The 14,855-nt window shown below is 47.9% G+C and overlaps 1 protein-coding gene across 5 annotated transcripts in view; it reads left to right on the plus strand.

The window, feature by feature from the left end:
- TUFT1 (tuftelin 1) overlaps positions 1-14,187 on the plus strand; it is a 44,843-nt gene extending 30,656 nt beyond the window's left edge. For all 5 annotated transcript variants that reach the window (XM_007178061.3, XM_007178062.3, XM_007178060.3 and 2 more), the window contains 7 exons: positions 2,603-2,716; positions 6,477-6,605; positions 7,190-7,284; positions 9,965-10,070; positions 10,940-11,023; positions 11,920-12,020; positions 12,608-14,187. In XM_007178061.3, the coding sequence (XP_007178123.1) occupies positions 2,603-2,716; positions 6,477-6,605; positions 7,190-7,284; positions 9,965-10,070; positions 10,940-11,023; positions 11,920-12,020; positions 12,608-12,671 (693 nt within the window). In that variant the 3' untranslated portion in view covers positions 12,672-14,187. The remainder of the gene's footprint in view (positions 1-2,602; positions 2,717-6,476; positions 6,606-7,189; positions 7,285-9,964; positions 10,071-10,939; positions 11,024-11,919; positions 12,021-12,607) is intronic.
- The last annotated feature ends 668 nt before the right edge of the window (positions 14,188-14,855 follow it).

Consider the following 14,855-nt stretch of genomic DNA (forward strand, 5'->3'; position numbering starts at 1 on the left):
TCTTTTTTTAAAAAATTAATTAATTAATTAATTTTTAATCTATTTATTTTTGGCTGTGTTGGGTCTTCGTTTCTGTGCGAGTGCTTTCTCTAGTTGCGGAGAGCGGGGGCCACTCTTCATCGCGGTGCACGGGCCTCTCACTATCGCGGCCTCTCTTGTTGCGGAGCACAGGCTCCAGACACGCAGGCTCAGTAGTTGTGGCTCACGGGCCTAGTTGCTCCGCGGCATGTGGGATCGTCCCAGACCAGGGCTCGAACCCGTGTCCCCTGCATGGGCAGGCAGATTGTTAACCACCGCGCCACCAGGGAAGCCCCTATCTCATTCTTTTGAATAACGACAAAATATTTCCTTCCATGGCTGTACTTTTTTTTCCCCCCCAACTTTATTGAAGTATAATTGACAAATAAACATGGCTGTACTTTTTTTTAAAATGACATTTGTTATTATATTTTTTGTGATTACATAGTAATTTAAGACACACATATTGTAGAAAATTAGGGAAATTCAGAAACACAGAAAAGTTGAAAGAAGAAAAAGATATCAATTGTAATCTACCCAGAGAAAAACCAGTTTGGTGAAATTTCCTTTGTTTTTCCTTCAGTGCAAATATATGTTTATGATACTGAGATTAGACTGTATATAGCATTTCTTTGCATTTGTTTCTTTGCTTGGGCAGGTATATTTTTGGATTAGGTTTGTTTGGCTCTCAAGTGCAGAGCTGAATCAGACCCTCCCATCAGTTCAGGGCTCCTTATCATCATTGGTCCCATAAAGGCCTCTCACTGCTTTCACTTTTTTTTTTTTTTGTCTCCCCAACCAAAAGGTACTCACTCTAACATATTCAATATGTGATTTAAATATGCCTATTAAATATGGTTTTTAAAATTAATTAATTTATTTGTTTTTATTTTTGGCTGGGTTGGGTCTTCGTTGCTGCGTGCAGGCTTTCTCTAGTTGTGGCGAGCGGGGGCTACTCTTCATTGCGGTGCACAGGCTTCTCATTGCGGTGGCTTCTCTTGTTGTGGAGCATGGGCTCTAGGCACGTGGGCTTCAGTAGTTGCAGCACGCGGGCTCAGTAGTTGTGGCTCGCGGGCTCTAGAGCGCAGGCTCAGTAGTTGTGGTGCACAGGCTTAGTTGCTCCATGGCATGTGGGATCTTCCCGGGCCAGGGCTTGAACCCGTGTCCCCTGCATTGGCAGGCGGATTCTTAACCACTCTACCACCAGGGAAGCCCGTTTTTAATTTTCATAATGGACTGTGCTGTATTTCTGTTTTTTCCTTTTTTATCCAACACCATGTTTTTAGGCTCTATCTACGTTGCTGTGTTAAAATCTGGTTTGTTGTCTCTAGCTCCTACATGTAAAGTTTTATAACTCCCTTTTTTTCTCTTCATACTGTATCATTAAATTTTTCCATGTCATCAGAGAGTCTTATGAGAACGCCATTTGAAATAAACACATAACAGTTGTGCTCCAGGAGGAGCCTTTTCAAACATTCTCACCTGCCCAGCAGCATAGGCGCAGACATAGGGGAACTGACCAGATAACTTACTGACGGCTGGATTTGGAATGTTGTGATTCTAGCCACTTACTTTAGATGTGCAGTTTGGATGTTTCCCTTCCCCGAATCACCATATTTGGCAAATATGCTGTTGGCAACAAGTTATAATAACACCTGGCACTATCTGTTCAGCCTTTCTTCTCACAAGCTCCAAGCCCTACCGGATATTATCTTAGTTTTGAGGCAGGCTGTAAGGCAGGGCGTGGTAAGGAGTGTTCTCCCTGCTTCCCAGATAGAGAAACAAGGCCCACAGGACTCAGTGATAACACAGCTACCCAGGGACCCTGTCCCCTCCTCCCAGCTGAGCTCTGTGCTCTTGTTTGAAGGTGCTGCTACTTCTCGCTGTGCAAGACCGGGAGGGACTTTTCTGTCAGACTCAAGGGAGCTGGTAACTGAAGTGCAGCGAGAGTGTACATGCCAGCTCAGCCCTAACCACCCCCAGTTCGGGTGTGCCTGGGGGAGAGGCTCACAGTCACCTCAGTGAGACACCTTTTCCTCCATCGAATCAGATTCCTGGACTTATTGGGTGCTTTTGCCTTAAGCTGCCCATCTGTCAGTAACCCTTTATCTGCTGATCTTTGTGCTAAGTGCAGAGAACCACAAAAGGCTTGCCTTTGGGACATGCCCCTCATGATGAGTGTGGCACAGTCCCTGCCCTTGGGGAACTGTAGTCCAAAGCGAAACATGGTCCCTGCTCTCAGAGAGCTCTAGTCTGACGGAAGCAGGACAGACACATGAGAACGGCATAAACATACCTGTTCATTAATCAGTTGATACATGTATAAAAATGACTAGTGTGTCCTAAAATAATCAGGTGATTGGAAGCTAGTTGAGTTCTTTAGGGTATGAGAGTGTTTTCGTATGAATAACTCAGAACTCCTTGGTGCCTATGGCTGACTAACTCTCCCCTTGTGCGATGTGAATTCTTTTGTGAGGGTGGTCTAAGCAAGATGGTCCAAACAAGTGTGCGTGGTCAGGGGGACCTTCTCTTACCAAGTCACAAACATAGTAACTTCACCTTCCCTTCCCTGCTCTGGCTGCAGGTGGACACCTATAGAGATGAAGATGTCGAGAGCTTGAGGAGGACCGTGCAGGACTTGCTTGTCAAGCTGCAGGAGGCTGAGCGGCAGCACCAGTCAGACCGTGTGGATTTTGAGGTGAGATCTGGGATCTGGGGAGAAGGTGCCCTAAGGGTTGGGCCACTGGATACAGGTGCAGATGAAGTCTTCCTGGCTGGAGTGCCATCAACTGGAAAGGCTAGGCTCTGCGGCCTGGAGCACTTCCTGTCTGCTTTGCCCTTTCCTGGATATGTATAGTTTTTGTTGTCTAAGGCTAGCTCTTGAGTCTCTGCTCTACTGGAGCAGAGTGGTGATGCTGGTCTGGGAGAGCAGGTACTTCAGAAGTCCTTTCTATAAGGACTGCTGGGCTCTAGGCACCACGCAGGCAAGGATTATTGCTGTCAAGTTCACCACTGCATCCCCAGTGTCTGGGACAATACCTGGCATCAGGTGGGTGCCTCTTAAGTGTGGACAGGATGAGTGGATGAATTGGTGTGGTCTTAGGAAGAACTGTGCCCATGGAGTCAGGGGACTTTAGATCAAGACTTGGCTTTACAACACAGAGCTCTGTGATCTTTTTTTTAAAATTGAAGTACAGTTGATTTACAATGTTTTTAGGTGTACAGCAAAGTGATTCAGTTATATACACATATATATATTCTTTTTCAGATTCTTTTCCATTATAGGTTATTTCAAGGTATTGAATATAGTTCCCTGGGCTATACAGTAGGTCCTTGTTGTTTATCTACAGTATATATAGTAGTAGTATCGGTTAATCCCAAATTCCCAGTTTATCCCTACTGCTGCCCAGAGCTCTGTGATCTTGAGTGAGTATCTCAATTATTGTTATAAAAGTAATACTAGGTTATTGTAGCAGATTAAAAAAAATACAAAAATCTCTATATAGAGAAAGCCCCCCACTATTAAAAGTATGTGACGTCTTCCATGCTTTCCAGACAATTCTTTGGGTATAAGATGAGGTACACTGGGCAAACAGAGCAGTTTTCCTAGCTGCTCTATGTGAGAGTAGCCATCTGTTATGTGCTATTGTTCACCCACACGTAAAGTACTTTTTAGGTCAGAAATATGTAATGGTAGGATTCTGCCCTGCCCAGGCTTGCTAGGGTCTGGTGGAAAGAGGAATCCCAGCCTGAACTCTTCTGTTTTATGGACTAAGAGAGAGAATTTTTTTTTTAGGCCACGCCACGCAGCTTGCGGGACCTTAGTTCTCTGACCAGGGATCGAACCCGGGCCCCCGGCAGTGGAGGCGTGGAGTCCTAACCACTGGACCACCAGGGAATTCCCTAAGAGAGGGAATTTTGAGAGGTGTATTGAGGGTGAGGACGAAGGGCAGTGCGAGTGATCAACTGCCTCAAGAGTAGTCGAAGTCTTACCTGAGTGAGTAGTTTAACCTCCCTAACCATCAGTTTCAAGTTTTGTAAAAAGGGGTCATGAAATATACCTCACAGGTTTGATGTATGGATTGAGTGAGGTAATATATGTAAGTATATTTATTACTCAAAAGGGTTTTAGAAACAAAAAATATCCTATATTTTTCTTAGTGATCAGTTTAACACGTGGGTTTTCCTATCCTAAATAATTTGGGCTTAGGGTAATACTAAGATTAGTTGGTCTCAGAACAGAGTAGCTGTGCAGTAAAGGAGTTTGTTGTATCTATTTCAGATTCCACAATTTGGATAATTTGGTTGACAATGAATTGGTTCAATGACCAGCTGTTCCTTACCTTCTTGGAGTAGAACAGGAGGAAGGGGAGGTCGAGGCTGTAGCACTGACCAGACTGTGAATTTTAGAAAGAAATTTCTACATTGAGAGACATTGTGAAGTACTGGTTGGTTTTGGCAGCATACGGGGGGGCTCTGCTGGCCCTGGGTTTCAAAGCTTGAGCAAAAGTGCCTGAGTAAAAGCCCAAGGCTAGAAGACCCCTGACAGCTGTTAACCACACGCCCATGGCTTCTTACAGGGGGCTGCCCTTTAACCCCAAGGCATGCAGCACCCACCTGCGATAGGAGATGCTCCTTGGGTTTCTCCCGCTGTTGGGGTAGGTCACCACACCCTCTTATGATTAAGAGGTTCCCTTAGGGCAGAGCTGGCTGCAGCTGTGGGACTCATGTGGCAGAGGGCGATGTGTTTCCTCTGTCATCCTGCAGCTGGGTGTGAGGATCATCTGTGGCCCGTTAATGCTGTACTCCGAGCACACATCAACCTGGGTGCAATGTCTGTGTACAGAAATGAGAGGCCTTATTTTTACATTCCCGCCCATGGGGCTGGCCTGTTCCAGGCTAATATGAGACATTTGAAGGCTTTTCTCTGTCTCTCCTGGTGAATTAGACTTTCTGGTCTCCTTTTCTGAACATGCGGGGGAGGAAGGGCAAGGCTGTCAATTACCATGAGGAAAACCTCATGCTTTCCCGTCCTGCTGGCTCCTGGCCGTTAGGAAGGATTTGCCGTGAGGTCGCTCTGGACAGAGCTGTGTGCAGCATGGACACATCCCATCACACATCATCCCGTGCTTTGCTTTCTCCTCCTTGATTCTGACTTGGGAGGAGCCACACAACCTGCTTGCTGGTGTTCTGTTTTACCAGGTCTGGTTAGGCTTTCCGGAGGCTACCTGGATTCTTTTTTAGTAACTGACTGGGGAGTCAGTGTGGGGTAACTGGGAAGCATTGAAATGGATGATGAAGTAACCGGGTTCTGTCATTCATTGGCTGTGTAACCTTGAATAGGTCAGTTGATCTTTAGTTGTGAAAGGAGAGGGTTGGACTAGATGACCATCAATTCCATTCATGATATTATGGAGCGGCGGCTGTGTGCTCGGTGTTGTGCTGAGCTCTGGAAAGGTAACGGTGCCCAAGGTCTCCGCCGTCATGAAGTTGATGGTCTCCTGGGGGGTGCACACAAGTGACCGGGCAAAATCTGCTCAGTGCTATAAGAGGGAAGGGCTGTGTGTCTTCTGTGGACACACAAGGAAGGGCTCCTTACCCGAGCTCAGAGCTCCCTAGAAGAAGGGGTGTCTAAGCTGAGACCTGAAGGATGACTGGAGTTGGCAAAATGCACGTGGGAGGAAAGGAGGCAAGTTCTTACTTTTTCACTACAAATTCTGCTTCTCTCCTTTCCAAGTTGGCTTATCATCTTTGACAAAGAGCAAATTCTTCCTGGTGCTAGTAGCCCTTCCGGGTGCCATTTTGGCCTTTCCAGTATTGCTGGAAGTGAGGACGAGGAAGAGTGGGAGACAGAAGGAAGGACATAGAGATCTCCTCCCCTGGATTTTTTGTGTTTGCACGAGGAGGAAAGCTGAAACACTGGGTTAAGCTTGGGTGGCACTGGAGGGCTGGTGGGGGTGTTGACGAAGTCAACCATCTGGAAAGTGGTGCTTGTGGGTTCCAGGTGTCACTCTAAAGTAGAGCTTGATCAACTATGTGACAATTAACCCTGCCAGTGGAGTTAATCTGCTAGTCTCCTGAGTGGTCCTGGAACAGTGAGTGGGAGACAGCGGTGTGCTCATCAGGGTTGCCTCCCTCCTCCCATCACTGCACCCAGATTCCTGTTTTTTTGTTTTTAATATTTATTTATTTATTTGGCTGTGCTGGGTCTTAGTTGCGGCGTGTGGGATTTTTAGTTGTGGCATGCGGGATCTTTAGTTGCAGCATATGAACGCTTAGTTGCAGCATGTGGGGTCTAGTTCCCTGACCAGGGATTGAACCCGGGCCCCCTGCATTGCGGGCGCGGAGTCTTAGCCACTGGACCACCAGGGCAGTCCCCCTCTGGGTTTTCTTTTCTAAGGTTTTTAATCCATGTTTGTCCCTCTGCATGCTTAACGCCTCCCCATCCTGTGTCACAGGTCACACTCAGTCGGTACCAGAGAGAAGCAGAACAGAATCGGGTGGCCCTTCAGAGAGCAGAGGACAGAGTGGAGCAGAAGGAGGCGGAAGTCGGGGAGCTGCAGAGACGCTTTGTGGGAATGGAGACGGTAACTGTTGGAGTCTTGCTCTTCCGCACTCAGACTCCTGGGCCGGAAGGTGCCTGGGGATTGACTGAGGTGGTTGCAGAGACTGTCCTTTTCTGAGCAGCTCCAGAAAAGCACATTTCATAGCTTCCTTTGGCAAATACCTTCGAAGACCTCTTAGCCCTTAAGGAATGGGAAGGTCTTTCTCTGTCTAACTTAGCCCTTGATAACTAGAGTTGAACCCATTTCCATTTCAGGCGGGTTCTTGTATAGCTGCCCTTTGGCCTTTGAAGATGGTTCTTCAGGAGCCACTCAGCCTGGTTTCTCGGGGACTGGTAGCCATAGTTGGCAGGGGGGCCTGGATAATGCAGGGCCAGACCCTCCCTCTGGGCAGCTGGGTGAGGCTGAGAAGTTTCTATGTGCCGGGGTGGGAAGGGTTATCCCGGACAGGGGAGAGTGCCCCATCAAACCAGCTTGGGCTGCTGCTCTTTGGCAGCTGTCCCAGGCCCAGCAGGGGCTGACTGCCAGCCCTCGTGCCCATCTCACCCCAAACGCAGAAACTGTCGCCATCTCCTCATCTTAAATTTTCTTGCCTTTGGCCCACCCAGGAGCATCAGGCCTTATTGGCAAAGGTCAGGGAAGGGGAGACAGCTCTGGAGGAACTTCGGAGCAAGAAGGTTGACTGCCGAGCAGAACAAGAAAAGTAAGGACTCTGGGTCACTGTGAGGTTGGGGTGCAGGGAGGGGAGGGCACAGACCTGGGGAGGAAGCTGGTGCTGATGTCAGATCTTCCAGCTCTGACTCACTGTGTGTCTCCTCAGTGTGGGACCCTGCCCAGGGAGATACTGTTGGGGAGGCTGCCATCTCCAAGGAGCTCATTTTCCAGGGAGTAATAACCTGAAGAAAGGGCTTCTACAGTTTTAGAGCAAGGGTCAAGCAGGAGCTGACAAAGTGTCTGCCGTTGTGGCACGTCATCCCGTGGTTGTCACACTGGACGTGCAAGTGGTAATATTACACCGCAGCTTACTCCCCCCTAAACAAAAACCAACTGTAAACTATCTGAGGGTAAAACTGAATACTTTCCACACAAGTCGTGCTGATGAAAATACAATGAGCAGCTTTGTGGAGAGATACTGAACTTCTTTCATCTGAACCAACTCAGCAACTGAGACCCACCTGTCCGCAGTGGCATCTAGGGGATCTCTGAGATCCTTTCTACTCCAGGGTTAGAGGATTTTGCGAATTCCCTCTGATCAGAGGGGATCAGAGGCCCCAGACCAGTGAAACCTACAGAGCCAAGATTGAGTCATTCTTGGACCTTCGCGAATTTAGAAATTTTTTTATGCTGTTGGCAAATAATATAGAAGATCTCAGATGGTAAATCAAATTTTTTTAAATAAATTTATTTATTTCATTTATTTATTTTTGGCTGCGTTGGGTCTTCGTTGCTGCACGCGGGCTTTCTCTAGTTGTGGCGAGCGGGGGCTACTCGTCATTGCAGTGCATGGGCTTCTCATTGCGGTGGCTTCTCTTGTGGCGGAGCATGGTCTTCAGGCTCACAGGCTTCAGTAGTTATGGCGGGCGGGCTCAGTAGTTGCGGCTTGCAGGCTCTAGAGCGCGGGCTCAGTAGTTGTGGTGCACAGGCTTAGTTGCTCTGCGGCATGTGGGATCTTCCTGGACCAGGGATCGAACCTGTGTCCCCTGCATTGGCAAGCAGATTCTTGACCACTGCGCCACCAGGGAAGTCCTGGTACATCAAATTTAATGTTAGTATATTGGTCTGGACTTCATTGTATAATTTGGACCTTTCTAAGTTAAACAGACATTACCTGAAGGGCTTTCTAAGGAATTCCAAGATAAACAGACACAATCCTTGCCTTCTTAGACCCCTCAGTCTGCTGGGGGGTCCTTTTCTCTCCTTTGGGATATCCTTGATCTAGGCCTGCCTGGCATGAAAAATGCAGACATCTTATTGTAGCCTTCTTTCAGACTTCACAGCAGAATTGCTTTATTTTTTTAAAAAATTTTTTATTTTTTTATACATTTATTTATTTATTTTTGGCTGCATTGGGTCTTCGTTGCTGTGCGCGGGCTTTCTCTAGTTGTGGCGAGTGGGGGCTACTCTTCATTTCTGCGCATGGGCTTCTCACTGTGGTGGCTTCTCTTGTTGCGGAGCACGGACTCTAGGCGCACGGTGTTCATTAGTTGAGGCACGCGGGCTCAGTAGTTATGGCTTACGGGCTCTAGAGCGCAGGCTCAGTAGTTGTGGCGCACGGGCTCAGTAGTTGTGGCGCACAGGCTTAGTTGCTCCATGGCATGTGGGATCGTCCCGGACCAGGGCTCGAACCCGTGTCCCCTGCATTGGCAGGTGGATTCTTAACCACTGCGCCACCAGGGAAGCCCCAGAATTGCTTTAAATTACTCAGCACTCCCTCCTCAATGGTGGAGATGCTCATGGGCAGGAGACTGAGTGGAAGGAGCAGGAGAAACACAAAAGACCAGATAATCCAAAACCGAGACTTGGGGATGGCAAGTGACAGCTATGCATCATAAATGCTGATTTTCTAAATAAAAGGAGACTGAGTAATAGGGCACTGGAGAGCTGAGGGTGACAACTTAGAATGTTTGAAGCTTAGGAAGGATGAGTTTGGAGGCTCAGATTGCACTGTCCCCCACACCAAGCACTGCCCATCTTCTAGCAGTGGGCGCTTGTCTGTTTCCTCAGGCAGACCCAGAGAGTAATGGGTACCAGCAATTCTTCAGCGCTCTGAACTCCTGGACACTCTCCCCAGCTGCCTGACCTTTGGAGATCTTGGCCCAGTTTGCTTAGAAGAGGCAAAGGAAACAGCAGTGTCTGCAGGAATCAGGAGACTTAGAAACAGACTTGTGTGACGAGGCTTTAAGGGTCCTCAAATCTCATCTCCCTCTTGATATAAAATCCCTGCCAAAGCTTGATGGTCTAGGGTATCATAATCCCAGCTTGTACTTGAATCTTTCCAGGAAGGAGGAGTTCATTACACACGAGGCAGTCCACTTTCTGACAACTTTAATACTGAAAAAGTCTTTCCCGTGTTAATATAAGAACTCCTTCCTTGAAACGTCTACCTATTGGCCTTAGTTTTATCCGTAGAACTATCCAGAATGACTTATCCTTTCTAACCTTTCCGAGCCTCAGTTCCCTTATTTGGACTAGATGATCTCTAGTGATGCTTCTGATGTGTTGTTCTAAGGTGTCCCACCACCTCCTCCTTACAGCAGACCACTGGGGAATCAGGCAGAGGGAATCATGCCTGATCGAAACCCCCTGAGCCCAAGGCCCTTACTGTGACTGGGTGGAGAGAGCATCTTTTCCCCTTGCCTCAGCCTTCTGGTCTTAATCCCCAGAGCTGCTAACCTGGAAAAGGAAGTGGCTGGGTTGCGGGAGAAGATCCACCACTTGGATGACATGCTTAAGAGCCAGCAGCGGAAAGTCCGGCAAATGATAGAGCAGGTAAGCAGGGTTAGATCTTACCCTGCTCTGGGTTACCCCTCTGGAAGTTTCCACATTGTCTAGCCCTGTTTTCCTATCAAGTCTACACCTTTATTGATTTATTCTCTTGGGTATCTTGGCTTATATTCATTAAGTGTCCCATAAAACATTTATGGCAACCGATTACTAGGTTAGGGTGATTGGGATTTGCTTTTCTCCCATCTTCCCCCTACTTTTTTGGTTATTTGCCTTATGCGTTCCCATGGGAAAAGAAGGAAAAGGTTATTCTCTCCCACACTTTGAAGAGTGCTGGTAAATGAGTAATTAAGTCCCAATAAACTCACTTATCTGTGTGTAGATTTTCAACCTTTGCACCTCATGCACATTTTCTGCCTGTCCTTGCCTGAGCTAGGGTAGCACACTCAGAATATGCTATTTTGTAGAATCGTTTTGAGAATTTAAGATACCCTAATTGGGAGGGCATAGTTGCTGCATGTCAGCTCCATGAGGGCTAGGATTTTTCTGTCTTGTGCACTGCTGTTTCCCATTCTCTAGAACAGGGCCTGTCATATGGTAAGCACTCAATAAATATCTCTTGAACCAATACATAATTTGTATTTCCCAAAGTCAAATGGAATGGGTTTTGAATCGTCCATTATTTTGGATTATCAGGGTGGTATTCCCCTCAAACCCCTGCCCTCACACCTGGGATAATCAAGAGTTTAACAGTGACTGAAACAAGGCTTTTATAGAAAAGCTAAGCCAGTCACGAGAGAGGTACAAAACTCTGCCCTTTGTCTTTGCTGGCTCCCCCGGCAGCGGGGCGAAATGCGATGAGTATGTAATGAGTCATTTCAGAACAAGCTCCAGTGTCTGCCACGTCTTTGCAGCTCCAGAATTCAAAAGCTGTGATACAGTCAAAGGACACTGCCATCCAGGAGCTCAAGGAGAAAATTGCCTACCTGGAAGCCGAGGTGTGTGTTCTGGGCAGCCCTGGGAAGGGAGCAGACTCTTGAAGAAAAAAACTGGACATAGGGAGGGAGAGATTCTGGAGGGGGTCTCGATCCTGTCTAGCTGCTGCTTGGAAGTGAGTAGCTGGGGTGGTTGGATGATCTTCAGTTCCGCTGAGTGAACATTTTCTAAGACTCTTCAGGGAGTTGCAAACAATGGTAAGACCTGTCCCCACTCTAAAAGGATATATCCTCATGGTGCAAGCCCTGTGCCACATAGCAGCATGGAGGCCGGCCCTTCATTCTGACTATATGGGCTTGGCAGAGGAGCTGACAGTGGAGCTGAGCTTTGAAGGAGGATGCATTCTACAGGTGGAGTCTTCTCTTTGGCTAAGGCGATGGGCTCGATTAGCTAATGAGTTGTTGGTCGGATTTCTACCATACCTCAGGGCCCTTCCTGTCCATTGACTAACTACCTGAGATTGCTTTGCAGCCATTGTGTGAGGGTCCCAGCTAGTGGGGGAGATAAAAAGAAATGGGAGACAGGGTTGTTTATCTTCAGGGAGATTGCAGTCTAGATTTATAGATAAAATACATTTTAAAAATACCTAAGAATACTTTATAGAAAAGCATATGGACAAACATAAGTAAATATCTCAGCAAACTATAGGAAATTATATGCAGGAAATGTATAGAGAGGATTTACAGGAGATGATCAGTGCTGCACAGTTATTGAGAGAACACGCCTTCAGGGAAGGAGGCTGGGGCAAGTACTGGAGGGAGAGGGCATCCTGGTGGCACACACGGTAGAGGTGGGGGTGACAGCAGCGCACAGAGGTGGAGACCAGAATGAGCTGGTTAAATGTGGCACGTGGCAAACCAGAGGAAGCCCAATTCTAATCTCATAACTTGTGTTACAGAATTTAGAGATGCACGACCGGATGGAACACCTGATAGAGAAACAAATCAGTCATGGCAACTTCAGCACCCAGAACCGGACCAAGACTGAGAACCTGGGCAGGTGAGTGGGCATGCCTGGAGTGGGCCCCAGGTAGGAAGTGAAGGAAAGAGGGACAGAGCCTTGGGAAGGAGACTTTTAGTGCCAAGGCCAGGATGAGGCTCTTCTAAATCCAGCTTCATTCTCTCAGTCTCGAATCTGACCCATTCTCCACCTGAACCACTTTCTAACCAGGTTAGAGTAGAGCCTGATACCAGAACCCCAAAGAGGCCCATGAACAATGCTAGAGGCGTCTGAACCCCCTGAAGTTGTATGCAAAAATTGTGAATGTGTAGTAAGGGCATATTTCCAGGGAGAGGGCCTTTTGTTTCCAAGAGATTCGCAAAAAGGTCCAAGACTGAAAAAAAATCAAGAATCACAGCCATACCCACTCCTAAGGTGTTCAGCTGCGCCTTCTCTTTTCCCCACCCCTGCCACCGGACAAAAGTACCAGTCCCCTAATCTCTTAGCACTGACAATTACTATTTCAAGGCATTAGAACCAAGAGATCAACGGGCCCTGCAGGGTAGAATCCAGAGGCAAACTGGAGGGGCGGCTCTGTGAAGGGTGGGCAACAACAGGGCACTCAGCGCTTCCGACTCTCTTTTCAGCGTTAGGATCGCCAAGCCCCCCAGCCTAAAGCCCATGCCTCTCATCCGAGTGGTGGAAACATGAGCTGCAGGAGACAAGATGCTGCTGTTGCTGGTGCCTCTGGCCTGAGGAGGAGCCCACCACCCCTGGAGGCTGCCGGCCCTGACTTTGACTTCCCGACTGCTCCCTTCATGGTTCCGAACGCCCATCCTCTACGCTGGGCGGACGGGGGATGAGCTCCCCCTCTGGACACTGCAGCCTCTGGAGGCCGGCGATATCCTGCCCGCAGGAGCCAGGGCAGTAGCCTTATTCCCATAGTTACTATTTTTCTCTGTAGCAGAGCCTCCCTTCTGTTGTAGGCTGGAGTTTGTAGCCCGGGCCGGTTATTCTGCCCCAGAAGCCAGGCCCTCCGCAGATCGGGAGAGGTGACAAGATCTGCCTCAGCCCTAGAGGCTGGAGGCACAGACGTCAGCAGTGATTGGAGAGTGTCCCGGGGGCATGAAGTTCCTTCCTTAAACACAGCTCAGTTCTTAGCAACAAACTGTTTGTTTTTCTAATTGCTCCACCCTCACCCAATGCTGACCCGGGCCTCCTGCAGACAGACAATGGGGCTACCTGTCAGGGCCTGTGAACCTCAACTTTGACTGGACAGGCCTTGTCTTTTGGGGAGGGGGAATGTCCTTCAGGGAGTAGCTCTTAGCAGAAAGGTTCTGTGAGGCCACGGACAGTTACGGGCGACTTCTGTCTGCTGTGAAGACTCCCAGAATCTCTTAGGGTTTCCCCCTAAGTTGCAGTGCAAGATACACCTCATTCTTCTCGACTCAGCGCCTAAAAACTGTTTTCACTGGGTTACATCCATCTCAGTGAAGAAACTCTCGTGGTATTTATTTTGCTAAGTTATTGGTGTTTTCGCTTACATCTCACAACTGATTAAATACCAGAGTTCAGAGTTCTACAGCCTTCTCTTGCAGTGTTTGGATTTGCTCGACAGAGGGAAAAGAGTGTTCCCAGTGGACTTGTCGATTTCAGAATGATGTCATAGTCTTTTTCTCTCTTTCCTGCTGCTTTTCCCTTCCTCCTCCAAACCTCAGGAAGGCAAGTATTGATATATTCTCCCTGAAGCATCGGGGTCTGAGTGTCTGTTGTTTGGGGGAAGAGAGCAATCAGGAGGGATTGAATTCTTCCCTTAACCCCTCTGTACCCCTCTGCTCCACAGTCAGTTTGTTATCCTGGCTCTGCGTGAACCTGCCACTCATCGAGTTTCTTTAGGGCTCTTCCTGCAGCCTTAAGGAGGAGATAAGCATCAGAATGTGGTACCGTAGGACACAGAAAAATGAAGAATAAACATTAAGTCTTTAGGTTCTACTTGGCTCAAAACCAGAAGCCTTAAGTCTGCGGTTTCTGTGCATCAGGGCTGAGCTCCCATGCTGGCTTTGTCCATCGTGTTCTGGTGTTCTGGTGTTCTTCACGCCATTCCCATTTGTGAAACGAGGGGGTTGGACCAGATAATCTCCATGGGCCCTTCCAGTTCTGATATTCTTTCCTGTGGCATGTTCTTTGTGTGGTGAATTTAATAAATTATGTTCATGTGTCTTTTCGAGCTCCTGGCCTGGTTTCTTTCCACTTTTCGGGGAGGAAGAAAGAGCATAATTTTAGTGCCTCTTGCAGATGGGCACCCTGCTATCCACATCTGGGAGGTATGGAGACATCCCCAACACGATGATATGGGGACTTTGTGGCATTCAGAGGAGTTAGCATGTCTCTGTTAAACAGCTCACCTCCATGGTCTGAGTCCCCATGGCAGGAGGTAGCCCCTAACTTGAGCTCTGACCCTGTCTGGGGTGGTGGCCTTGTGGGATCCCTAAGGTTGGCCACTGCGTGTCTTCCTCAGTTGGAAAAGATCTGCTCATAGACAGAGGTCCTGTGATTACTTAGAGATTTACCAATCAGCACTGGAGGGAGATGACTAACTCCATGTGCTTCGCAGAAATGAAAAGTACTCTGGAAATGCTGACTGCAGCTGTTTGAGGCTTTAGTTTTGGGCTATCTCTAGGCATCATTCAATTAATCCACTGATCATCTTTTTCCTTCTGCCAAAAAATGTAGTTGACTGCAGGACCCAATGGGGGACATAGTTAAATTTACACGAATCTTCCCTGGACCAAAGAAACTAGAAATGGAACCCCCGTCATCCCTGACCGCATTTCCTCTCTAGTCCCCTTTCTCCTTCAATCAAAAGAATGTAAATTTTTCTCTTGTGACTTTTCT

The sequence above is a fragment of the Balaenoptera acutorostrata genome, chromosome 1 (assembly GCF_949987535.1).
Source record: "Balaenoptera acutorostrata chromosome 1, mBalAcu1.1, whole genome shotgun sequence".
In the NCBI taxonomy this organism is placed as follows: domain Eukaryota; kingdom Metazoa; phylum Chordata; class Mammalia; order Artiodactyla; family Balaenopteridae; genus Balaenoptera; species Balaenoptera acutorostrata.